This window comes from Dunckerocampus dactyliophorus, chromosome 2, assembly GCF_027744805.1.
Source record: "Dunckerocampus dactyliophorus isolate RoL2022-P2 chromosome 2, RoL_Ddac_1.1, whole genome shotgun sequence".
Lineage (NCBI taxonomy): Eukaryota > Metazoa > Chordata > Actinopteri > Syngnathiformes > Syngnathidae > Dunckerocampus > Dunckerocampus dactyliophorus.
The window spans coordinates 6,059,548-6,086,166 of NC_072820.1; the positions used below are offsets into that span (position 1 = coordinate 6,059,548).

General features: G+C 41.1%; 1 protein-coding gene across 3 annotated transcripts in view; it reads right to left on the bottom strand.

Annotated features, from left to right (window-relative positions):
* Positions 1 to 2,382: 2,382 nt before the first annotated feature.
* The window catches only part of LOC129168718 (low-density lipoprotein receptor-related protein 8-like), a 108,078-nt gene continuing 83,841 nt past the window's right edge, over positions 2,383 to 26,619 (bottom strand). Inside the window, exons 7-17 of one of the 3 annotated variants that reach the window (XM_054754330.1) lie at positions 26,305 to 26,424; positions 25,761 to 25,886; positions 16,459 to 16,630; positions 15,336 to 15,563; positions 13,610 to 13,728; positions 13,243 to 13,382; positions 11,386 to 11,527; positions 10,656 to 10,808; positions 8,817 to 9,104; positions 7,323 to 7,391; positions 2,383 to 4,536 (exon numbers count right to left, since the gene is read on the bottom strand). In XM_054754330.1, the coding sequence (XP_054610305.1) occupies positions 4,196 to 4,536; positions 7,323 to 7,391; positions 8,817 to 9,104; positions 10,656 to 10,808; positions 11,386 to 11,527; positions 13,243 to 13,382; positions 13,610 to 13,728; positions 15,336 to 15,563; positions 16,459 to 16,630; positions 25,761 to 25,886; positions 26,305 to 26,424 (1,898 nt within the window). In that variant the 3' untranslated portion in view covers positions 2,383 to 4,195. The remainder of the gene's footprint in view (positions 4,537 to 7,322; positions 7,392 to 8,816; positions 9,105 to 10,655; positions 10,809 to 11,385; positions 11,528 to 13,242; positions 13,383 to 13,609; positions 13,729 to 15,335; positions 15,564 to 16,458; positions 16,631 to 25,760; positions 25,887 to 26,304; positions 26,425 to 26,619) is intronic. The other 2 variants (XM_054754319.1, XM_054754310.1) reach the window with 2 other exon arrangements.

Consider the following 26,619-nt stretch of genomic DNA (forward strand, 5'->3'; position numbering starts at 1 on the left):
AGTGTTATTATTTTTACGTTATTACTATTATGCCTGTTGTGAGATCATTCAAACCTGCAATAAAAGCCTGTTGTTCCGGCGATCAAGTGATTGTGTGCCTCGCCGAACATTACAGACACCAGTGTATATCACATCAACCCAAAGTCTTTGAATGCGTCTTCTGAATGCCTTATATTTGCATTTTAGTTCATTTAGCCTTATTATGCTTGAAAATGCTTAATTTAGGCAAAAATATGTAACATTTGCTTAAATATGCATTTTTTATTATTATTTTTTTTTTACTAATAATAGGCCGTATTCAACCGCAAAACAGCACGATTTAGTAAAATATTTTTGAAAAGCAGCGATACGGTGAAATTCAAACCGCCCTGCGGCAAGGGACGACTGCGTGTTTTTGGAAAACTATTTTTTAAAGACGTGTGCTCTCAGTGTCTCCCAAGCATATTCTGTCATGCCCCACCTTGGGGGGAGATTTTTTTTTTCCATTTGAGAACCTGTAGTATTTATTTAATTATTTATTTGTACAAACCGCTGCATGAGTTGCTGGCACCAACATCGTTCAAGTTAGTATATACCAAACTTTTTTCACAGGGGGCCACATAGTGAAAAATGAAAGGATGCAAGGGCCACTTGGATATTTTATAAAGCAACACGTGTAGATATGCTAAAACGTTATATTTATTTCAAGAAAAAAATGCATGCCAGCTTTGTGATATAGGTGAAAAAGCTTAATATTACTATTTGCTCTTTTTTTCCTCATTTTTGTTGTTTTTTTTTAAAAAAATCCAAATATTTCAACTTTCTTCTCAAATAATCTTTGTAAATTTTCTTCTCATAATATTTGGACTTTATTCCCATCATACTTTGAGTTTTTTCCCGTGAATTGTAACTTTTTCCCCAACCCAATGTTCCAAAAATGACAACTTTATTTTGTTTGTTTCTCAACTTAAAACTTATGTGTTTTTTCAACTTAAAAAAAACTGCATGTTTTCCCTTTAACAATTCAACTCTATGCTACTAAAATGACATTATTTTTTCCTCATCTCAATTTTCGTTAAAATATGGAAACTTTTTTCTCTTTAAAACAAGGGTGTCCAATGTGTGGCCCAAGAGCCATTTGTGACCCACGGTACATTGTAGTAACAAAATACACTTAAAAACAGCACAAAAAGGCACAATGTAAAGAGATGAAGTGGACATGTTGATTCCAATAACTAATAATAACACAATACAAAATTATGTTTTTTCCTTTTTACAATATAAATATCAAAAATTAGGGATGCTCGCATCGATCCGCATCGACCGATTTCCGTGAAAAATCAAATGATCTGCATATTCCGATAAATGCCTTTTAATGCTGATCATTGCAGCCCGTAAATTTAGGTGATTTTATGGTTCTTGTTTTCATAGCATACCGCCAGTAGCAAGGCTGCCCCCCCCATTAATGCATTACTAATTTTATTAGTAATTATGTATTTTTTGGGCTCCCTGGCAGTCAAGGGACCTTGGAATTGCCCTGACTTTTCCCCTTTATACGGCACCCCTGTGGCCAATAGCACTCATCATAAATAAATTGAAAAATATTATAATTAATCCTTTCAGTCCTGGATGACCGGTATCGGAATCGGCAGCATAAAACCCTGATCGGAGCATCCCTACTAAAAATCAAAGTGGCCCCTTGCGTCCTTTGATTTATCAATATGCAGCCCTCAAGGGAAAATGTTTGCATGGCTCTTATTCTCTTAATATTCCCATAATATTACATTTACTTAGTATTACAACTTTATGCTGCTAAAATGCTGTTATTTTACTTCACAGTAGTACGTTATCCTCGTAAAATAACAACTTTTTTTTGTTAGGTTACTTAGGTTATTTTTCTCTTCATATTTTGACTTGATTCTGCTCATTTTTCCATTCATGATGTTTTTTTTTTAAGTTGTCTTGTTAAATTATAATTTCAGAACGTGCCGCAGGCCAATAAAAAAACAACGGCGGGCCGCAGGTGGCCCCCGGGCCACACTTGGGACACCCCTGGTATATACAGTTGCATCATGGTCCCCAAAATTGTACCCCCAGGGTTACAAGTGTAATAGGGGGTGCGTGAATCAAACTGAAAAACAATCAGCGCGTCACACTGACAATTACGAGCGCGCTTGAACGCCGCACGGCACACGGAGTGCTCTGTGTGCATCATATGAACAAATAAGTACGTTTGATGATGACTTTGTACATCAAAAGTCTTGAATTAAAAAAAAAAAACTGTCACTGTGAGCGCGGATGCCCCCTAAAATCAGCAAGTCCACCTCTGTGTGTATTTTTGTACTTCGGATACTGCTTTATCGTGATTGTTAAACTTTCTCCTTGGTATTAAGTTAATATGCAGACTTCAACCACAGCCGCCGTGAGTGGACAATAAGAAGCTGAAATTCAAGCCATTCAAATGAAAGGATGCCAACATCAGACTGGAATAAACGATACGTAGGATGATTACTTATCTGTTTATCGGTGCTCACGTCAAACTTTATCCAAACGTCACCATGCAAAATATGCAATTTTGACCCGGATTTACTATAAAATGAATTAACCAAGGAAGCACACTCTGCCCCCAGGGGAGCCTGGCCCACTATTGGAGAAGCACTGATCTCGAGGGACGTGTTGTCGGTTTGTGAAACGCACTTCGTTTGTGCTGAAAAACAAGCGCACACATGATGAAAACTTTCAGTCCAACTTTTATGTATCAATATATAGAGATATTCAAAAGCAGTACATCACAGAAAATCAAAAAGTGGAACCAGTTTGGTTTCAATAAAGTTTGTCTTTGCAAAGTAGTCAGTGTTTTCATGAAAACAACAAAAAGAAAACAAACCAAAATAAAAAAAAGGCACAAACATAATAATTGTTGTTGTTGTTGTTTTTTTTTTTTAAACATTAACACTAAGGTATGTGAAATGTACAAAACAAGTATTTGTTTTTTTTTTACCCAAGGGGGTGCACGGTATTTTTTACATGGGTTAACGGAGAAAAAAGAAGATGCACAATAAAAAATAACACCGACAGCTTTGGTGGATAATTTGGATTTCTTACAAGCAGGAAACTCTTTGTACAAATAAATTAATATACCTGTCAACACTTTATCTAAAATCTTATGTACACGGTCTGTTTTACATCGTCGGAGGCTATCATACATTATCAAAAAACCTTATGAAAACATATTTACACGTCAATGAGTCAAAAAACACCCTCGTCTCTATCGCACTCATCCACGCTTTCATGCAACACACGAGGCATTCTAAGAGGGTTGTGCAACAGAGAGCATAAAAACTGGTCAAATATGGCTGTGGGATGAACATCGGCGCTCACATGCATAATAGTGAACACACACACGCACACGCAGGTTGGCAGGGGTGTCGTATTTTGGGGTTTTGTGTATTTTTGTGATCATCTGCAGCCACCTGCTGGGCTGTCCCACTTGTGTGTGTGTGTGTGTGTGTGTGTGTGTGTGTCCTGCCCGCAACAGTGACTGCATTGTGATGCAATTAATCATGTTTGTTTATATTTGGGGAGGCAAGTGCACTGCACATTGGATCCTCCCAACTAGAAAACAGCACGAACGCACAACAGAACGCTCTCATTGTGATATATTGCAGCTCTCACACCTGGTAGCATTTAAAAGTCACAGTGAAGGGGTGGGGGAAACAAAAAAAAAGGTTGCGCACAGCAAAGCTCCCGTCACTTTTGGGCGCGTTGAAGGTCGAATAAAAATAACACCTCTTGGTGGAACGGTACATAACTGCATTGTGAAGGAACACTCAGGTCGCCCTTATGGGGTCCGGGCTGGTGAGGAAGCAGCAGATTCGCGTGGAAATGAGTCACTTTCGAAGCGAAAACGCAAACGGCAAGAAAGCGCCACTTTTTGTTTTGACACATTGACCGATTCTGACGTGAATCTGTACAGATTGTCCCATCAACGCAGCGCCACGATTTCACACAACGAGGACGTAACACTCACCGGATTTGTTACAAAATATTTGGCGCACACACTCCATCAATGCAAAAGATGACTTGATCAGAGAAAAATAGATCCCAGTTCATCCGCTTGGGAAAACTGGCATGGATGGCATTTGATGATGTGTTGTCGTCATCATGTGTGCGTGTGCCTTGGCGGCCATCTTTCCCCTGAAGCCCTCCTGCTGGTTCACTTTGCGGCGGCGAGCATCGGCTGCTCCGTGTACCAGTGAGTCCCCGGATCAGGCATGCTGCCCCCGAGCGGCAGGGTGATGAACTGCGGGCAGGTGCCACCCCCCGCACCGACGACTCCCATGCCGACGGCCTGCGGGTACGGGTGGTGGTGCGCGTGGTGCCCGATGCCGTCAGTCCGACCGATGTGGATCTCGTCCTCCTCGCCCTCGCCGGTGGTCTTGCGGTAGACGGGATTGTCAAAGTTCATGCTCTTGGTGGAGTTGCGCCTCCAGTTCCGCCACACCAGGTAGACCCCGGCGCAGACCAGGCCAAACACCACTGTGGCAACGATAGGAACTGCATGCGTTTAACACACAGGGGTGGCGGCGGGGGAGAGAGAAGCGTTAATGAGGCAGCCAAAAGTCGAGTCAAGGTTGAACTGGTTTATGTACAGGGGTGTGAAAAAGGGTTTGCCCCCTTCCTGACTTCTTACTGTTTGCATGTTTGTCACACGTAAATGTTTCAGATCATCAAACAAATTTGAATATTAGTCAATAACAACACAACTGAACACAAAATGCAGTTTTTAAATGAAACTTTTTGTTATTAAGGGAGAAAAACTACATGGCCCTGTTTGGAAAAACTGATTGCCCGCTCCCCTCCCGTTGAAACATAATTAAGATTAATTGAGATCCATCAGTCTGGAAAGCCATTTCTAAAGCTTTGGGACTCCAGCAAACCACAGTGAGAGCCATTATCCATAAATGGCGAAAACATGGACCAGTGGTGAATTGTCCCAGAAGTGACCAGCCAAACAAAATGACCCCAAGAGCGCAGCGACGACTCATCCAAGAGGTCCCAAAAGACTCCACAACAACATCCAAAGAACTGCTGGCCTCACTAGGCTCAGTTAAGGTCAGTGTTCATGACTCCACCATAAGAAAGACGCTGGGCAAAAACGGTCTGCATGGCAGAGTTCCAAGACCAAAACCACTGCTGAACAAAAAGAACATTAAGGCTCATCTCAATTTTGCCAGAAAACATTTTGATGATCCCCAAGACCTTTGGGAAAATACTCTGTGGTCTGATGAGACAAAAGTTGGACTTTTTGGAAGGTGTGTGTCCCATTACATCTGGCGTGAAAGTAACACTGCATTTCAGAAAAAGAACATCATACCAACAGTAAAATATGGTGGTGGTAGTGTGATGGTCTGGGGCTGCTTTGCTGCTTCAGGACCTGGAAGACTTGCTGTGATAAATGGAACCATGAATTCTGCTGTCTACCAAAAATCCTGAAGGAGAATGTCCGGTCATCTCTTGGTGACCTCAAGCTGAAACCAACTTGGGTTCTGCAGCAGGACAATGATCCAAAACACACCAGCAAGTCCACCTCTGAATGGCTGAAGAAAAACAAAATGAAGACTTTGGAGTGGTCTAGTCAAAGTCCTGACCTGAATCCTATTGAGATGCTGTGGCATGACCTTAAAAAGGTTCTTCATGCTGGAAAACCCTCCAATGTGGCTGAATGACAACAATTCTGCAAAGATGAGTGGGCCAAAATTCCTCCCCAGCGCTGTAAGAGACTCATTGCAAGTTATCACAAACGCTTGATTGCAGTTGTTGCTGCTAAGGGTGGCCCAACCAGTTGTTAGGTTTAGGGGGCAATCACTTTTTCACACAGGGCCATGTAGGTTTGGATTTTTTTCTCCCTTAATAATAAAAAGTTTCATTTAAATATTGCATTTTGTGTTCAGTTGTGTTGTCATTGACTAATATTTAAATTTGTTTGATGATCTGAAACATTTCAGTGTGACAAACAAGAAACAACAAACAACAACAAAAAAGAAATCAGGAAGGGGGCAAACACTTTTGCACACCCCTGTATAATAATAAATAGATGATGGAACGCTATTTGACTGTGAAAAGTCATTGTATCCAACAACTTTTTTACTTTGAGTCCATGATAAATCTCAACTCTCCAACACTGCAAAAACAGAACCGATGTTGTAATAGCGAAACTGTAATAGCAAAATTTCTACCGCTGATGAGTTCGTGAAGAAAGAGAGAACTAGTTACGTGCACCCAGCGGAAGAATACATAGGCTCCTCTGATGGCCTTGCGTCAAAGAAAAGGAAAGTGAAAAGTAAAGTGAAATTAGATTTCGTAAAATGGGCCAAGCCAATCAAACGCCACCAATATCTTTTAACATGGGAAGGATCTTTGGTGTCATTATTGAGACTTCCTCCTGTCTCTCCCTTCCTTGCAACGCCCCCCAGTGTGCAAGACAACCACAGGGATTAAATTAAGGATTTTTTGTTTTATTACCGTTTCATTGAATTCTTGTATTTAATCTTTTTATGACAGTATCGCATATAGTATGTCCTTCATGAGTTTTGTGTACAGTGTGAGTGGCCTAGGTGATAATTTAGGCATAAATTCCGACTGACGCTAAAATTCGCTGTCGTAGGAACGGAACTCGTGTATATTGTTAATTAAAACAATGCATATTGTTTTCACCATTTTTGTTAATAAAAACAAATATTATTTTGCAGGCTTATGACGAAACAATCTCTTCATTTAAATACTATCTTTGTCAAATCCAATCAATTGTCATTAATTCTGATGACAGAAAATGCTATTATTAGTTTATGAAATGTTTTATTAATTTAACTTATTTAATCATGTTAATTATATCATTATACAATAATAGACCTCTAAGTCACGTTTCCCACGTATAGTCTGTAGAAATGCGCCGCTTTGTACGCCTGTTCCGAGAGTGCTGCTGAGAATTTTTCATTTAAAAAAAAGTAAATAAATTTGAGACATTCGACTCCAATGTATTTTTTTTTCCTTTGGCAATGCGTGCAAGCCAGTCCTTCTTAAACACACAGTAGACAGTACAAAGATACTGTTGCTGTGCAGGGACAGCTGCAGAAAACCCCCCCAGCATAACGCAATGTGATGTGAATAATGCAAGGATGCCAGATACACAGACTGTGACTCCTGAGGAACCGTAGAGAGGAGGACCTCTGGGCCAAGCCTCTCTGATAGCTCCCCAGCAGTCATTGTGAGTATCAACCACAGGCACCTTTAAATGGCAGACCAACACAAACACACACACAAGAAGACTTGAGGTGACTCACCAATAGGGATGACCACCCCTAAAACAGCCACTGTCAGGTTCTCACCCAGGATGAAATGCTCACCTCCAGCTGGAAGAGGACAGGGAAGAAGACAGAGGCGTTAGAAGGAGACAGGATGGGAGAAGGGGGAGTATAAATGAGGAGGAAGGGTAATTACGGTATGAAAATGTGTGAGGAAAAAATGAGCGATAAAAAGAGGCAGACGATAAAACAAATGAAGTGCAAACAGTGAAAAAAAGGAGAATAAATGTATATTAGGAATTAGGAGCCTCATGCGGAATGCTGAAGTGGCCATTGTGACTTTGATACTTCCTTTGGACGTTCATCTCCCCACACGGCATTAAGCTACAGCCTTTTAGCACATTTTCACTCAACACTTATCTAGTGTACGCACACAAGCTGCGGCAGACAACCCCAGACATTGTGCATGGAGATGAATGTTGGTGTGTGTCTGTGGGAAGGCTCCATTCCGCCCACATTTGCAAGGCCTACTGGCTCACAATGGATGTTGTAAGTCAGCCCAAAGGTGCTCGATGGGGTTGAGGTCACAGTTCAGTGCAAGTTCGTCCACAACAAAGTCGCCCACGCTTTGCTTGCTTTGTGCACTGGGGTCAACAACTGCCACAAAGGCTCGATTGACTTTGATTTGGAGACATTCCAATATACAGTAGAGCCCCACTTTTCGCGAATGGCAAAAAAACTGCAACTAATTGAATTAACGCTCATTAAAATGTCTGTTTCTAACACATGGCTCGCCCCTCCCCCTACAAACCCTCCGGCTAGCTTGACTTGGACGTTCTCCTCTGATTTCTGATCAACATTTGCAATAAAAGTGACAGCGGTAATTATTAGATTAGATTAATCCTCCCCAATTTCCATCGTTCACTCGCAACGCAATCCAGGTTTAATCCCTCACACACTCATTAAACACATTTCAAGTATAAAAGGTACCTTTAAAAAACATTTATTTTTATTTTTATGTTTAGATTTTATTTATTTTTTAATTATTTTTTATTATTTATTTGAATTATTTTTAATAAAAAATAAATACATATTTAAATATATAAATAAAATTAAAAAAATGTATAGGCACCCACCAGTAATGAATGACAATGAAAGACGATTAATGGCGGTCGTAGCCCATCAAACTTTCGCGTCTCACCACACAGCTATGGCGCGCTCAAGGGCCGCGGAAACAAAGTGCGAAATCTCAACGCTTGGCAGAAAAACAAGATCAGTAAAGCAAGAAGACATAAACATGTAAAAACTGGGTTTTCTAACAGTGGTGCATGTATGCTGTACATTTTACCTGCATTATCACGTATTTAGACGTTATTACCGACTAGTTGCTGTACTGCAGCTGATCGAATAAGAAAAAGCAAAAGATGCCAATTGGGATACGTCGGGGTTATTTCCTCTTTTGTTACTTTTACCTCTGACCCTACCAACTCCTACTGCAACACGCGTAAATTCGGAAGTTCTCAGCTTGCTTACAGTGTTGTGACACGCTGCTGTCCCCCGCAGGTGTGGTGGACTCCACAGTCACAGTGGCGGTGGAGTGCGATCCCAGCGCCTTCGACTCCTGCGATGACACCGCCTTCAGCGTGCTGAGGGGGTTGTGGGGCTCGAGGGCGGCAAGAGGCGATGTGGTCAAAAGCGGCGTGGCGTCCGCCTGCGAGGCTCCCTCCGAAGGCGGTAGGAAGTCTTTTGGAGCAGTTGCCGTGGTAGCAGGTGCAAGCGGAGCCGGCGAGGATGTTGGCGGCATGTCGTTTCTAGGTGCTGCTGCGCACAAAGAAAAGAAATATTGTAAAAAATAAAACAAATGAAGAAACTGCAACCACAATAATAAAAATAGCTAAATTAATATCTAACTGAGGAGTGTCCAAACGTTCTCCAGCGAGGGCCATATACTGACAAATAAAAAGATGCAACAGCCACTTTGATATTTTGTAAACCAACACATATGGATATGCTTTGAAGTGACATACTGTATATTTCAAGAAAAAAACTGCATCTCACCTTTTTGATGTACGTGAAATAGCGTATTACTCGTATGAACTTCGGTCTTCGCTCTTTCTTTCGCCATTTTTGCTGGGGTTTTACTTTTACTTACATAAGTGTCTTCAATTTTCTTCTCGTAATATTCAAATTTTACTCCCATAACATTCTCTGCCTTTATTCCCATATCATAACTTTCCCCTCCAACCTAATTTTCCAAAAGGTACAACTTGATTTAGTTTTGTTTGTTTCTCATAATATGATTTTTTTAATATTTTGACTTTATGCTACTAAAATGACATTATTTTTTCTAATATTATGATTTTTTTTCTCATTAGAATAGAATTTTTTCCCGTCAATATTTTGACATTTTTCTCAGAAAATTCTAGCTATTTTTTTTTTTTACAATTTTTTTTTTTACAATTTCCCAACTATTTCAATTTTCTGCTTGTAAATGTTCTTCTTGTAATTTTATGACATTATTCCCATATTTGGACATTATTCTCGTAATATTAGAACGTTTTCCCCAACCTAATTTAAAATGTGTTTATATATTGAAAATACTAAATATTAGGGTTGTCGCAAGATTAAGACTTGTTCAGAAGAAAACGATCTTGTGGGCACTCGGCCTGGGACGATAATACATGAATTTAAACACACAATAAATGAAAATGAACTCTAGAATGAACTCGTCTCTCGCCTCCAAACAGGCGGGAAGAGGGCTCACTCCATAGAACAACGGCATGAACGGAGTGAACCCTTTTGTCAGTCATGCAGTCTCTTTGTCTCGGTGGAGGGAGGCGGGGTCAGTAGCATGCACACAGAGTGCAGAAGATTGTAATGTCGTAGAAATGAAATTTGATTCCAATATATTGTCATGTATTTGAAAAAAATTGTTTCATTGTAATTTTCTTTAAAAAGTTAAAATCCTCATCTTGTCTCGTGTATCGTGAACTTAGTATCTCATGACACTAATTATATACTAAAAATACTAAAATAAGATTTCCTTAAGATATTACCACATTATTCTTTTCCTCATTATATTACCTTTTTGTCATTAAAATTACTGCAGATTTTTATTTTTTTGTTTTAGTTTTCTTGTGCCGCAAATGGCCCTTTGGACACCTCTGATTTAATTCATACCTCCAAAGGCAGCATCATTATCTTGTTAAAGCAGAATTCGATCGAATGAGAGTGCACAGTTGGTACGCGACAGTGTGAACACACGCTCACACCATCGCAATTCACAGACGGCTTTCCAACACAGTGCCGATGTGCTCCGCAAATCCCTTTAAGATCTTATTGATTACATTTTGTAGACCAAAGCAGCCTCACCTGGCACACAGCCCCTCATATCGGGGCCAAGGTCTTGTCCATCGGGGCAGGCGCAGGTGTACTTAGGAGAATGCTCTGTAATCTGTGGTGCTTTAAGGCATAAGTACTCGCAGCCTCCATTGGCCACGCTGCCCAGATTACAGCTGTCTGGGCCTGTAGGAGGAAAAGGACCGTGTTACACTGAAGTACACTTACTACTTTAAGTTATATCCAAGATGTTCGTCTATGATGATGTCTCTTGAGAAGATACTGTATAATAAATGGTAGCTGAAAAGCGAGGGGGCGTGCTTACTTTTGTGTATAGAAATGACAGGATGGATTAGCATATAAATAGGCGCAGACCATGCAACGGAAGGCACACATGTAATAAAATAAGCCGATTGGAAAGCAACACACTGCAGAAGACGCACACATAAAAATGCAAAGCCATCAGAGTCATGATTAATCAATTTTACATCATCCTTTGAGGGAAATCAGGTTTGCAGCAAGTTTGGAGACAGTCAAGGGCTGCTTAGTGCTTCGATGAGTGCGCCACATTCACAAACCTCACCTCATCATTTATTTATGTGCCCGGGGTAACACAATCCCACAGAGGGGTCACATAGATGTGGTTCAGCTCACACAATCTCAGTGTCGGAAGGTGCGATGTAGCACACCGGCAAGCGTGCCAATGCTGTGAGATGCTGATGTGCGTGTCTGTACGGCTCACGCTGTCATACTGTCCACGCACCTCGCGGCTGTCGGAGCTGATGGAAGACCACGATGTCGTGGGGATCGTTGAGGTTTTCAGCCAAGGTGTGAATGTCCTGACCTGTCAGTCTGTTGGCCATGAAGACTGACGCCTTGTCTCGGTCTGTCCAGTAGATACGATCCTACAGGAGGATATTTGTAGCAGAAACAGGTCATTTTTACTAGTTTACACAACTTGGAAGTAAGAGGAGATTGAAGAAAATCGCCGATATTAGTTAATGCTGAAAAGCAGCTTTATCAGAACTAAAAGTAGATTAAGACAGCACTGAAAGCTTTCCTTTAAGTTTTCTTTTTTTAATTGTTCCCCAAGTGGCTCGTGCGTGTTATTCTGATTTATTGTCCAATCTGTTCGTCATTATTAGGGCATCATTACACAATGCTGCTGCTGCTGTAGCGGTGTCGGAAAATACAACCTGCTCATCAATGTACTGTAACTGAAGCACAAGTAAGGCGTGAGGCACAACAATTTGTGGACAACTCTTCTGGTAACCTCTGGCTGGTATACTGATAGCTCACTAAGGACACGCCATTACCGTGTGTTGACAAACGCAGTAGTGTGCAGCCAGGGCCAGCAAAGCCTTCTCTGCTGGCCTAAACACTATCAGAAGCTACATTTGCAACTTCAATTCTAGTCTTTCTCCATGAAATTGTTTCTCTTGGCTGCACTGCTTCCAGTAGTGTATGTGAAGGCCAGATTTCTTTTTTTTTAATCCAATCAGATTTTAGCTTCTATGTGTTGCCATGTCAAGATAATCTGCCCTGAGGCTTCCGAATCAGGAGTGCGGGCCCATGTCACTTAAACACTACTGTATTTGGGGCTGTTTCTTTAACCAGATCAGATTTCAGATGTGTTCCCTTTGGGACCTGAAAGAGAGGCGGACAGGAAGTGACTTCGGGGGTCCAGAGTGTTGTTTCAGCAAAAGTAGCACATGCTTTTAGTATGGATTTTTATTTAGGATTATAGTGTACCCTCGTTTAACGTGAGGGACAAGGTTCCCAAATTAGCCCGCAATAAGTGAAATCCGCAAAATAGCCAAACTTGATTTTTTTACAATTATTATATAAGTTTAAGGGTGTAAAAGCCCTCACAGTACACAGACAGGCATTACTATTTCAACTTTCATGTAAATGTTCTTCTCTTAATATTATAACTTTATTCCTAGAGGATTTTGACCTTATTACCATAATGTTATAACTTTCCCCTAAAACAACTTTTCCAAAAATATATAAGTTTATTCTCAAAATTCTCATAAAATTACAGCTGTTTTGCCATTTTCTGTTTTTTTTTTTTTTTTTTTTTTTTTTACTTATTCCAACTCTTTCAACTTTCTTGTAAGTGTTCTTCTCGTAATATTATAACTTTATTCCTAGAATATTTTGACCTTATTCCCATAATATTATAACTTTTTCCCCAAACTAATTTTCCAAACATTACAACTTTATTTTTTTAGTTTGTTTCTCATAATATTATGGCTTAAAAATAAGAACTTTTAATTTTTTCGTTAATATTTCAACTTTATGGTACTAAAATGTTATTGTTATTTTTCCTCATAATGTTACAATGTACTACGTAATATTGTTATTCTTAGAAAATGATTACTTTTTCATGTTAGACTACACTTTTTTTCTCTTAATATTTTGACTTTATTCTTGTAAAATTACTGCTGATTGTTGCTACTGTTGCTTTTTTTTAGTTTTCCTGTTAAATTATATTGTTACAATGTGTAAAAAAACAAAAAACAAAAAACAGCCGCGGGCCACAAATGGTCCCTGGGGTGCTCTTTGGACACCCCTGCAGTATGGACCGCCATAAATACTGAATGTGACACACACAAACCTCAAAAACAGCCAGAGCGTAAGGGTGCCCCAGCCTCTCTGCACTGGCCATGTGTGTTCTACGATGAGCTCCTTTCAGATCCACGCTGGCTATGAGGTGCAGCTTGGAATCCACCCAGTACAGACGGCGGTTCGCCACATCTGAGAAAACAAACACAGGTATAATTGATTGTCTTGCCACCAGGCACCAACAAATCCCTTCATTGATTATGTTAAAGACCAGAAGATTATCTTGATTAGATGACTGCAAGTTCTACTGTGTTCATCAATAAGTACAAAATTCCAAAGCAAATGTGAAAGCACACTTGAATTGCCATCATCTATCACATTTAACAACGCTGTATGATAAACAGCTGTTCTGCTCTCACCCAGAGTGATGCCATTGGGCCATTCAATGTTATCAGCAACCAGCACCTGCCGGTCCACTCCATTCATCCCGGACTTCTCTATCTTGGCTCTTGTTCCCCAGTCCGACCAGTACATGAAACTGGAAAGAACAGAGATAGCATTTTTAGTGGGTTATCACTGTAATTACTTACACAGCCCCTACTATTTACGCCTTGTTTTGCTGGGATTTTGTTAACTGCACAAAATAGCAATAAGTGCTTTATAATAAAGACATAATATGTGCTGCTTGGCATGTTTGTTAGCACTAAACAAAAAGATTTGGCTTTGAATGTGATGCTTAAATGAAGCAATGTTTAATCTGATGTTAATAGACTATTTTTTTTTTTTTTTTTTATAAACGGAGGGCCTCTTGGATAAGCTGCCACAATAAAATGTCCATTTCCCCAGTAATATAAAAAATTATGCACCAGATCAGGTTTTAATGTTTGTACAAAATGACTTCCACGTTTTCCAATATTTTGCCATCGTTTATTGCACTAATCAGAGAAAATCAACCAGCAGGCCTCTGCTTCATCGACACCCCCCAGCTGTGCAGTTTACTGCAGCAACATAAACAAGTAAAAATGTCCATTTTTAATATCGAGTGAATTTTTATCATTTTACGACGTTCCCGGTTATGATGTTTTGTGCCTACGACGCTCTCCCATGAATTATTAATACTATACAAAAAGAAAACGAGAACTAGTTACGTGCACGCGGCACAAGCACACGTAGGCTGACAATACAGTTGCACGGTGTGAGACAACATTTTTGATTAAGCCATTTATTGCAAACAAGCATTAAATTCAAATAGGCTGTTCAGCTGATCAAAAGTCCACAGCCTGTGAAAGCCAAAATCTTGGCAAAAATGTGGATGTAATTTCATTTTCTGTCAGGTATTCACACTTTCATGATGGCAAAGGCAAAAAAGCTTTGTCTCTTTGAACGCGGTTGTATTGTTGAGCTGCATAAGCAAGGCATCTCACAGCGTGCCATTGCTGCCGAGGTTGGAAGCAGGAAGACAGTTATTTGAAAGCCTGAACCAATTTTTGAGCTGATTAACAAGAATGGCGCACCTACTCACTCCTGAGTCCTTTTTTGAACATTTTATTTCTATTTTAGAGGGGTTTCGGGTTTTTTTGAGCTATGGTGTTAAACGTTGGATCAGCTGATGAGCATCCTATTTCACTTTAATGCTTGTTTGCAATAAAGTGCTTTCTCAAATTTTTTGTGTCTCACTGCCATTTTTTATTTTTTGCAGTCTGAATCTCTACTTGGGACCTCCTTAAGACCCAACAGTGCAAAATGTAAATTCTTGCAATTTTTCAACTGGTCTTAACATTTTGATAAGGAGTGTAAGTCATATATTAGTATATACAGTAGTGATTAACTGGTCTAATTAGTGAAAAAATAAGATTTTTTTTACATTAATTTCAGTTTTTTAATGACATTTAAATTGTCAGAATGAGTATTGTGCAATGCCACACACAAACAGTGTGGATTTTGACTTGTTTGGGCTCATTTCTGTCTTCCTTGATCTGTGCAGAACTACGGGGGCCCTTAAGCGTAAATAGTAAACCTGGCCACTAACGACACCCACTAAGCCACGGGCAGTTAACATATTGCTTACTTTATGTATGTCTTTGAATAACTTGTATTTACTATTCAATGTCACATTTGTGTTACAGCACACACCCTCCACCTCACCCATGATGGGGATCCAGCGCTATGGCTCTGGGCTCACTCAGGTCTGTGTTGATGAGGACGCGTCTCTTGGTGCCGTCCACCGAGGCTACCGAGATGGATTTGTCACCGGAATCGGCCCAGTACAGGTTGTGCTGCAGCCAGTCCAGAGCAAGACCCACGGGGGTTTGCAGCGACGAATCCACCAGTTGCACCTGCTGAGACGGATCACTGGCCTCGTGGATGAAGGCACTGATAAGATGGGGGAAGAAATATGAAGGTTTGTTTGGTTTGTTTAGGATGAAAAATGAGGGGAATATCAACAGTAAGCCTGAATGTGGGCTACATCGTGCACATCAGCACATTCTAATGTGATCCAGAAATTCTGCCTTTAAAAAGTGTAGAAATACTCAGTTTGGACTGACACCACCAGATATGTATTATATAACTATATGCTTATTACTGTAGTCAGTTTTCAGTGGGTTGTAACCGCACTGTATCATGCTGAATCATCACTCTACTAAATAAAACGGCCAAAATATATGGCAGCATGGTGGGTATAAACTGAAAAACACCAAAAATTCTTAAAAAACAAGTAAAAATTAGGCCTACAAACAGAGTAAAACCACAACATCAGCAAATTAATTGAATGAATACATGGTGCAGGCGAAAAGAATCGAAAACTGTTTATTTGTGGCGACAAATAACATTTATTCTACCTTGTTCTGCAAAGCGATTGCAGTGAGGCTAGAGCCTTGAGTCATGCATTAAGCAGGTTCATGCCGGGGTTAGAGTCCTTCTTGGATGGACCACTTATCAGAACAGACAAGGCCTCGCTCAGGGGCGGCCCCTCACGCTAATGATGTCAGCCTGACAGAGGTGTGAGGTGAGAGCCGGGCACATGGGCTCCAAAACAGGAATTTCCATTTTATTTTCGCCCCAGAGAGCTCCATTTTATGTATAAAAAGAACATCCTGTTCCAATTAGAACTGACTCTAGGGAGAAAATGAATTTGGGATAGCAACATGAGGTCAAATGTTCTGTACCAAGAAGTACAGGTATGACGTTGCTTGCACAACGTTTGGTTTTTCTAAAAGTAAGATTAAAAACTGCTTTTAAATGCTTGAATATCTCACAGTTGTAATACCTGTAGATTTTCCGGTGAAAACGATCGCACCAAAAGACCCTGTTGTTGGCCACATCCAGATCTAGAGCCACAGCATTCTTCTGGGTGGAAACCACTTGGCTGTAATCCCTCTTCACCAGGTCGATACGTCGAATCTCATGTCGGTTCGTGAACAGTAGGTATGGGCTTTTTCCTGAAAGCAAAGGAAACAAGATATTTTGACGAGTTTTTATGAATAAACACTTGAATTCAAACAATAACTCCTAGCAAAACAGGGTGGTGGTGTCTGTGCTGATCTCGCTGCCACATCGTCATCATTCATCATTTATATGCATTTGGAATGGTTTTGTGCTTGTAAAGTTAAATCTGTAAAACGATAAAAATGTGTTTTGTGGTGATATTTTTTAGACTTGTGGCGTAACTGTGCTAGTTAGCAAAGAACTACAGCATCAGCCGCTGATGACATAATTGACGGGCGACAGAGTTGACTTCCGTTTCCTGTTTCCATGTGTTAGCCAACTGCTAACAAGGATGAACATTTTGTGATAAAAATGCATTAACACAGTTGCACTCACGCAGTGTATTAGTAACACGACAAAACACGCGCCATATTGTACGCTAACCGGAAAATGTATGCAAAACCGAGGCAAAATTTTGTGTACATTTTCTGTTAACCAAAAAATATGCTAACTGGGGCGAATGCTAACCAAGACTTCCCCAGACTTCCCAGTTCCCGGCCACCTCCTCCAGCTCCCCTGGGAGGACACTGAGGCGTGACCAGGCCAGCTGTGAGACATAATCCCGGCGTGTCCTAGGTCTGCCCCAGGGCCTTCTCCTGGGCATGCCCGGCACACCTCACCGGGATCCGGACTAGATGCCAGAGCCTCCTCAACTGGCTCCTCTCAATGTGAAGGAGCAGCGGCTCTACTCTGAGTCCCTCCCGAATGGCTGGGCTCCTCACCCTATCTCTTCGGGTGAGTCCAGCCACTCTACGGAGGAAACTAATTTCAGACGCTTGTATGCATGATCTCGTTCTTTCGGTCAAGATCCAAAGCTCATGACCAAAGGTGCCATCCGGCTCAGCTCTCTCTTCACAACGACCGTCTGGTACAGCGACCGCATTACTGCAGACGCTGGGCCGATCCGCTCATCAACCTCACGCTCCAACCTTCCCTCAGTCGTGAACAAGACCCAAAGATACTTGAACTCCTCCACCTGGGGCAGGGCCTCGTTCCCAACCCAGAGGGAGCAATCCACTCTTTTCTGACTGAGAACCATGGCCTCGGATTTGGAGGTGCTGAATCTCATCTCTGAAGCTTCACACTCTAAACTAAACTAAACCGCCCCAGTAACCGCTAAAGGTCATAGCCCGATGAGGCCATCAGGTCCACATCGTTTACAAATAGAGACGAGATCCTAAGGCCCCCGAACTCCCTTGACACCTTGGCTGCGCCTAGAAATGCTGTCTACAAAAATTATGAACACAATCGGTGACAAAGGGCAGCTTGGCGGTGGCCAACGTTCACCAGAAACAGGCTCGACTTACTACTGGCAATGCGAACCAGGCTCCTGCTCCGGTCATACGAGCCACCAATCCTGTACTCTCGAAGCACCCCTCCACAGGACACCGCGAGGGACACAGTCGAGTGCCTTTTCCAAGTCCACAACGCACATGTAGACCGGTTGGGCAAACTCCCAAGTACCCACTAGTATCCTCGCAAGGGTGTAGAGCTGGTCCAGTGTTCCACAACCGCGACGAAAACCACATTGCACCTCCTGTAGCCGAGGTTCGATTAACGGTCGTACACTTCTCTCCAGCACCCTGGAATAGACTTTCCCAGGGAGGCTGAAGAGTGTGATCCCCCAATAGTTGGAACACACACTCCAGTCACCCTCCTTGAAAAGGGGGACCACCACCCCAGTGGTCAATCCAGAGGTACTGTTCCCGACTTCCACGCAATGTTGAAGAGACGTGTCAACCAAAACAGTCCTTTCCTGAAACCTTTCCTGGCAACAATTATCCTTCATTAAAAACTGCTGAATGGTTGGCGTATTGATCCCTGTGTCTGTTCGCATCTCTCTTGCCCTACATCACAAGCAACTTAGCATTCCAGCTGCACATTTGTCAAGAAAAAAAACCGCTTCACACAGGCAGAGAAACTCAATCGACATGAGTAAATGCACAGACACATATTTCTTTAGGAGAACATTATGCTGACGTGTAGCCATGGAGGTGTTTCAGCTCTTGCGGTCTAACTGAGAGTGTAAAGGTAGGGTGTTGTCATTTGTTATGCAAAAAGTAGGCAAAGGCTAAATACTAGATCAGGGGTGTCCAAACATTTTCCACCGAGGGCCACATACTAAAAAAATGAAAAGGATGTAAGGGCAAACACTTTTTCACACCACTGTAAATAACTTCTCAGCGTGTTTTTTTACATCACCTTTACACCTTTTTTTTTTTTTTTTTTTACATCAAAATGGCCCCACACATTTATTTTTTTTTTATTTTTTAGAGCAAAAGTTTGGACACCCTTGCCCAAATGACAAATGACAAATGACAACCAATTTACATTCACAGCAGAGGTGATATGTAATGTTTTTTAAAATAAGATCAAACAAAATAAAGGCAACAAAAACACAATTAGAGAGACATTTAGAGGCTGTTTATGCAAAAGTTATGTCATTAGCAAATAGCCATTAGCAACAATTACCTTCACCCAAGTGTGTCCTTTGTCTTAATGTGGGGATAGTCTGGTTTATTTTTAGAGATGAGGTCACCAAGCTTGCATTTTAATTAGACCCTCAAATTAAACAGCATCTTGCGGCACATTTACAATGTATCACCATGTGTTCGTTTTATTATTTGCAGCCAGCCAGGAAAAAGCCAAATGGCGCGTCTGCACGGAAGGTTTTACAGCAACGGCAGTCAACCATCTCACTTTTTTAATTTAATTTAATTTTTGTTTTGTTTTTTTTACCACTGCTTGGCTAAAAGCTGAAGACGCTTTTTTTCCAGAGGCAGATATGGAATTCTGTCCTTAATGCCACCACTTGTCCCTGCTTTCCTTCAGTGTGTCACAGCCTCTTTGCTGTATCATCCTCCCAAATGTTTCCCTTCCACATTCTCCCTTTAGCTACTGCTGTTCAACAGGCACTTTTGGGGGGTAATCTGTCAATTTTGCTGACAACCAAATGATCCCCTGCTGATTTTAAGGACCATCACGGCAGCCCCCCTTGACTCCAAGTAGTGTGGGGCTGTGACAGGCATCCAGACACACAGTTGTCCCCCAGCATTAGCAAATTGTTAGCAAACACACATTGGCAGTCATGCAGAGACAAATGTACAAGCACACAAACAGATACACTGAGGGGGGTATCAGTGCCGCATAATTGCAGAAAATTTAATCGCAACACTTGGCAGCCATCGGGACAAAAGGACAAAATTTCATTTGACTACATCTTTTACATGAACTCACCACGGCCTGAGACCATGACCTCGTATGCGTGGAAAATGATGTAACACTGCATACGAGATGGTATGAATCGGTCAAGTACAACCCGTCTTACGATCAACAACATTTGCCGTGGTTTTTGCTCATTTGTATGCTCTTTCGGTGCAGGAAGGCACATGCATTTCTACTGGTGGAAAAATCAAAGCATTAGAGGCCGTAGGGGGTAAGTCAACACTGCCGCCAAGTGGCCAACTGACCGTGGAGAAGCACGTCATGGCTTTGACACGTCAATGATGTTATATTCAGCTTTCGTGAGGTGACAAAAACCTTTTTTTTGGAATGGGACACATCGGAGTCACCCCTCATTTGTTGCGGTTAATTGGTTCCAGACCCGACCGTGATGAGTGAATTTCTGCGAAGTAGAATTCAGTATTAATAAATGGAATATTTTCATAGTTAGAACATATAAACCTTTTTATGACCTTCTACATTTTACATTATTAGAGCCCTGTAGACATGAAATAACGCCCCATAGTCACATTTGTATTACCCAATATAGTAGACATAACATAGACTCACACGTTAGCATTGACAGCTCCTGCGGTGGCTGTTATCTGTTCAATGCAACGTCGCTGACACCTAGAAACCAGTACTCTTCTACTGCCGCTGTTTGTGGTTAAGAAAAGATTCACGATGCACTTCAATTGCTTTATTAACAAGCAGAGAACACATGCAGTGACCATTCACACAGGAGCTGCTGTCGGCCACTCTCTACACTGCTAACCTACTGCTAGCACTCAGCTAACAGTCAACTCTGGATAGCTGACATCACAAACATCACTTCCCAGGCCCCGCTTCTTAAAGGGCCACACAAGTCACAGATACTGTATTACACTTTGTATCACGTCTTCTGAATACTTTATGTGTGCATTTTTGTTCATTTTGCCATTTTTATGCTTGAAAATGCTTAATTTAGGTCAAGAAGATGTACAATTTGCTTAAATATGCATTTTTTTTTATACTAATAACAGACTGCATTCAACCACAAAACAGCGATTAACAATGTAATTAATGTAATTAATTGTATTAATTAATTACATTTTCAGAAACGGTGAGTATTTCACCACATTGAACTTTTTTACTACATTTGTACACGAGTTTGTTTTTTTTAAAATGTATTTGAAATCTAAATTCTCCCAACTCGCATTTTAGATTTTTGGGTGATATTAATACACTAAATACACAAAATAAGCATACAGTCACACATGTGAGGTTGTACTAAAAAAAAAAGGAATAAATGGAACAAGATAAAAGGTTTTTGAGGTGAGCTATAACGGTAAAAACAAACGTACGTAAACCCGCTAAATTCCACCCTGGAGTTGAAAGGGTTAAAAACATCTTAGCAGGAATAATGAAATGTAAACATCTTTTTGGAATTCTCTCTTATTAAATGTGATGGTTGGAGGTCATAAGATATTCATTGGCCTTTTAGCAGTTCATTTTGTTCTGCACAAATCCAGCAAATAAGTAACTGGAGGCCAGATTGCATTAAATGTGATCAGCATCCACCATGACTCAACTAGGTTCCCCTCAAGAGTTGCTACATTTCTTCACGGTTGAGCTTAACATGACTGAATGTGTCATTCGCCGGTCTGTTTAAAAGCATGCAGGTAGCATGGTAAATATATCTTACCCCTCCTCTCCGCACTGTGACAAATTACCTTTGAGCAAGTGCACAGCAATGATGAAAACCTCACAGCATGGCTGGTTGTGATTATGTGCGTTTGACTGAAGAAGTACACCAATTAGGCTGTGCAAAACAGGAAGGAATCTCTATTTAGCAACAAAATGGACATTCTGTCTTCACTCCTATCAACCCTCTCGGCAACAACCGCTCAATGACCCAAAGTGGAAAGTCAACGCTCAACGCAACTGTAAATGTTGGGAAATTTTGGACATCACGCTGTCATAATGCAAGCTGCTAGCATAGTGGATCGAGCAAGCTGCTAACGCACCTCGCAATAGTTCATTTGAGCCACCATCTAAGTGTGTTTTGCTTTCTCCTTTGGCTTTTTGAAACACTTTTTACATAAGAATACTATCCACTGCCAGTTACATTGCCTGTACTTTAATGGTGACGGTTTGCATTTTGGAACAACATCCGTCCCTCGTTCATCGTGATTGATTGGTTCCAAACACGACCATAATATGTGAATTTGAATTTCACATTTCATCAAATCTTACCTTTATGCATTCCCACACAGTATCAGCACTTGGGACCAAATATGAGGTGAAAAAAAGGAGAAAAATTCAGTATAGTAGTCTATCTGTACAGTGTGGGAGAAAGTTAGATGGTGCGTTCAAGGACCGTTGAACAAAGTTGCGGCTCGCATTGAACCTGCACAATCTCTGGGATTTATAACTGCATATTCTTTTTTTCAATAAAATAATGGCCCATTTTTCCAAAATTTATATCACTTTACATAACATTTGATGTAGTTATTTATAAATGATCTGATTCTTTTAAGTGTTTTTTTTTTTTTTTAAACCACTGCGCTTGAACATTTCTCACGACACGTTGGTTGAGGACCCTGCCTGACAGCATGCTTGAGGATATAATGTACTCTTTTACACATTTGAAAACACTGTACTATAAGAATGTCACATTTTCTAATGTAAGATTAATGTCTACATCAACAAATGTAACCGTTGAATCGTATCGAATTGTATCGTTTGTAGGCTGTATCAAATTGTATGAAATTGTTCTGTTTTTAAAATATAGCGTTTCTGATTTTTATCTTAACCCGTGAATCGTCTTACTGTGGGAATTGTAACACGTCCATTTTATTCACTAAAAACCGCGCATTTGCAAGAAAAATGCACGTTAAGGAGAGTCTGTGAGGTGTGCTAACTTGGTGTTAGCTCGTATTCCTCTGCGCCTTCCTTGCCTTTGTTTACGTTCTAGACGCCGCTTGCACGCACAGCAAGGCTGCTGTTGGGTAGGAGACTACTTGTATCGGAGTGCCAGAGATTTTAGTTGCAGGCCGATATGATCGGATACTGTTTTTTTGGCTGATATCGGACCGATATCCGATATCAATATCGTATCGGGACACCACTACATAATAATGTAACATAAGATATAATATAGACTCACACGTTAGCGTTCAGATAGTTCCTTGTTGTTTTTTTACTTCTGGGACTTCTTGTGGTGGCTCATGTATCATTACTGACATCTAGTGACCAGTATAGAATACCACATACCAACATGTCTTTGAATGCATTTTTGGAATGCCTTCTATTTGTATTTTAGTTCATTTAGCCATTTTTATGCTTGAAAATTCTTAATTTGTGCCAAAAATACGTATCATTTGTTTAAACATGCATTTTTTTACTAATAACAGGCCGTCATCAACCACAAAACCGCGATGATTTATTAATTGATATATTTTGAAAGATCATGATAGACTGAAGCTGTGAAATTCGAAGTGCAATGTGGCGAGGGATGACTGTATATCGGCCTGCATCTAAACTCTCCGATATTGTCACTCTGACACAAGCTGTCGATTCCAGGTTCCGCCTCAGCACATCTATCCAGCAGCGGCTGCATAGAGCCCACACGATCAGCGTGTGCTAGCGTGTTTAGCAAGGTGTAGGAGTAATATCAAGCGTGTGGCAGTATTTTCCGTTTAAGTCCGAATGCTGAATGCAAAAGTTGTCATGCACAAAGTTCTCAAGTTCAATACGATCAACCTCATCGCGCACTTGAAGCAGCATCGCACGGGAAACTCAAACTCCCATAGGTCGACATGAAGTCATTAGTTATAACAGAAAAGAGCCAGCCTCTGTCGGTGGTGAGTAGTGTTGGGTTTAAACCCTTCACTGAGCACCTCAAACCTCGCTATATTATACCTATCCAACATTGTGGATAAAACTTTATACCCCAGATGCTGAAAGAAGTAATAGGGTCTGTTTTTCTCATACCTACTGTTGCTGATTGTTGTTGTTCGTTTGAGTAATATCACTTGATCAAGCTTTTCTAACATTCCACACAACAAAATGAGTCATGCTGATATCATGAGTGAATAAGCTGTAGCGGGACACCCCTACTTATTGGACACCTTTGGAGACTGGAAAGCAGGTGCTGCTTTTCCCTTACAAATTGCTCCGTCTCACTTGTGGCATAAACACAAAAAGAAGCGACAGAAAAAAGTTCATGTGTATTTCTAAACATATTTGTTTTGCCTTTCGTGTTTTTGCTCACTTTTTGCCTCCCACAGCTTCCATAAAAATGACTTGCACACGCATCATGCACGCGACAGGTATGCAAATTAGACTTCCCCGCTGGAACCCACCACCGCAATTAGATTGCAGTCCTGTGGGCACCACTGTTCTAACCTCCGATTTGTTCAGATTTTAAAACATTTCCCATTGAAATTACTGTAATTACATTTGGAATAATCTCAGTTGTCCCTCGCTATAGCGGCGTTCAAACATAACTCATTCTATTGCATTTTAAAAAAAATTCATTCATTAATTAATGATTGCTGTCTCGTGGTTGACTATTGCCTTTTCTTAGTAAAAAAATATTGAAAGACAAGTGATATGTAGTATTCTGGTCACTAGGTGTCATGGATGAGACATGACTTTTTAGATTACCTTCACACTGCATGGAGACAGCCATGGCATGTCCGACACGACATAGTGGGAGCAAGTTTTCCTCCCATTCAGTGTGGAAGTGGTAAGCTTTTGGCTTCTTACTTTGTTCTTCTTCCACACTTCGTTTGAAACCCTTTTTTAAGCTTAGAATAAACATAGAAGCGGCACAGAAGAGGGATGGATGGATGGATGGATGGATGGATGGATGGATGGGTGGATGGATGGGTGGATGGATGGATGGAAATTGGAGGCTAACTAGTTAGGTCGGTAACCTGCTATGTTTACAGCGGTGGCCATCTCTTGTGTTCATGCAGTTATCAATTTGGTGTAAACAAAGAATAATAGGAGGTTAAAGGTGACTATAGGGGTGTTATTTCATGTCTAGAGGGCTCTAATCATGGTAAAAATCGTATGTAGAAAGACAAACAGGTTTTCTATGTTCTAACTACGAATATTCCGTTTATAATTAATGAATGCTGTCATCTGTAATCCAAAACTCGCTTTTTTGCTGATAACGGTCCGATATCCAATATCAATACTGGATCGGGACACCCCTACCATTAAGACCAGAAAAAGTAGCTAGGTTCGTTGCAAGTTGCTTTTCTGAAAATCTGAATCTAGAGGGGTCTGACTACTCTACTGCTAAATATAGTGATAAAGTCACTAAGTTGGCACCACTGATCCCGCCTGCATCTTCTTATTCTCTGGCAGACCAGGTGCGTGTGAGGTGCGTTAAGAAGCACAGTTACGATGCCATCTACTGTATTATACAATAATCTGCATTCACAGACAGTCCTATTATTATGTGTTTATGAGTGCAGGGGAAAAGGTCGAGCCAAATGTATTTGTGGCGGCCCAAATGTATTTGTGGCGGGCCATGTACTTGAAACACTGACAGATAAGAGGAGTTCGGAAGCTGCTGACTTTCCCTAAAAGAAAGGGTGGTTTGTGTATTCTCCGAACTAACACTAAACACTAGTCGCTAGTGCTAACAAGTATCAATCAGCTTGGAGAGTTGAGCTTGAAAAGACAACAAAGACGGCAAAACTCCTCTCCCAACAGATATATCTCCTTCACCAACAGAACTGTGAAACCAACCATGATGTGGCACGTCAGGTTAAAAATGAATCTCATATGTAAAACCCTCAATGTAAATCCTATCCTGTCACACACCCTACCGCTTTCCTGCTCCGTTAATGATTTAGCACTCACCCTCCGCCTTGCAGGTCTTTGTGACTGGATCCATCTCGTACCCTTCATAGCATTCGCACTTAAAATCCCCCTTGTAGTTGATGCAGATCTGGCTGCAGGCGTCCGGGTCCTCACATTCATCAATGTCTGCAGGGAGGAGAGGGAAGAGAGGTTATCCATCAACTGGCGGAGAGACAGACGAGTGACTGATTCATCCTCATGAGCAGCATCAGATGGGCGCCTGACTAAAGTCTAAGTAAAGTAATGCATTTTAGAAGGAGAAGAGCTCCTGTATAATGGGTGATGAACTACGCTGTCTCTGGTAACTGATGGGAGGAAACTATCTAGAGGACAAAAGGGTGTTTCTGTGTCAATTACTTTAATCTTCCTTTTAGAGAAACATCTGTGTTAAAAGGAGTTGGGGTGAGAGTGTGTGTCTTACTTTTCCTGGGGGACTGAAAAGCAGCACAAAACATGACAGCAAGAGTGCTGCCAAAAGCATCGCTCATACTATTTAGTCAGCACCCACTGGACGTAAACTGTCAATCGACAAAAAGATTTTTACCACCACAAGTCTTCTTGTCCAGCAGCTGGTAGCCGGCAGGGCATTGACACTCAAATCCAATGGGTCGGTCCATGCAGACGTGGGAGCAGCCGCCATTGTTGATCGTGCACTCGTTAAGCCCTGGAAAAATAGGACACAAGTGTAAGAAGCAGCCAATCAGAGATGAGGTACATGAAATCACACAATGCTGGTCAAAGCCTTATTTAGCGCAGGAAAAAGATGTTTGGTTTGGGTGTTTGAGGAAGTGAATCTCATCTTCAAGCAATTTCATGATATCTCCCGTCTTGTACTGTCAGCTGCTTTTATATCCATCCT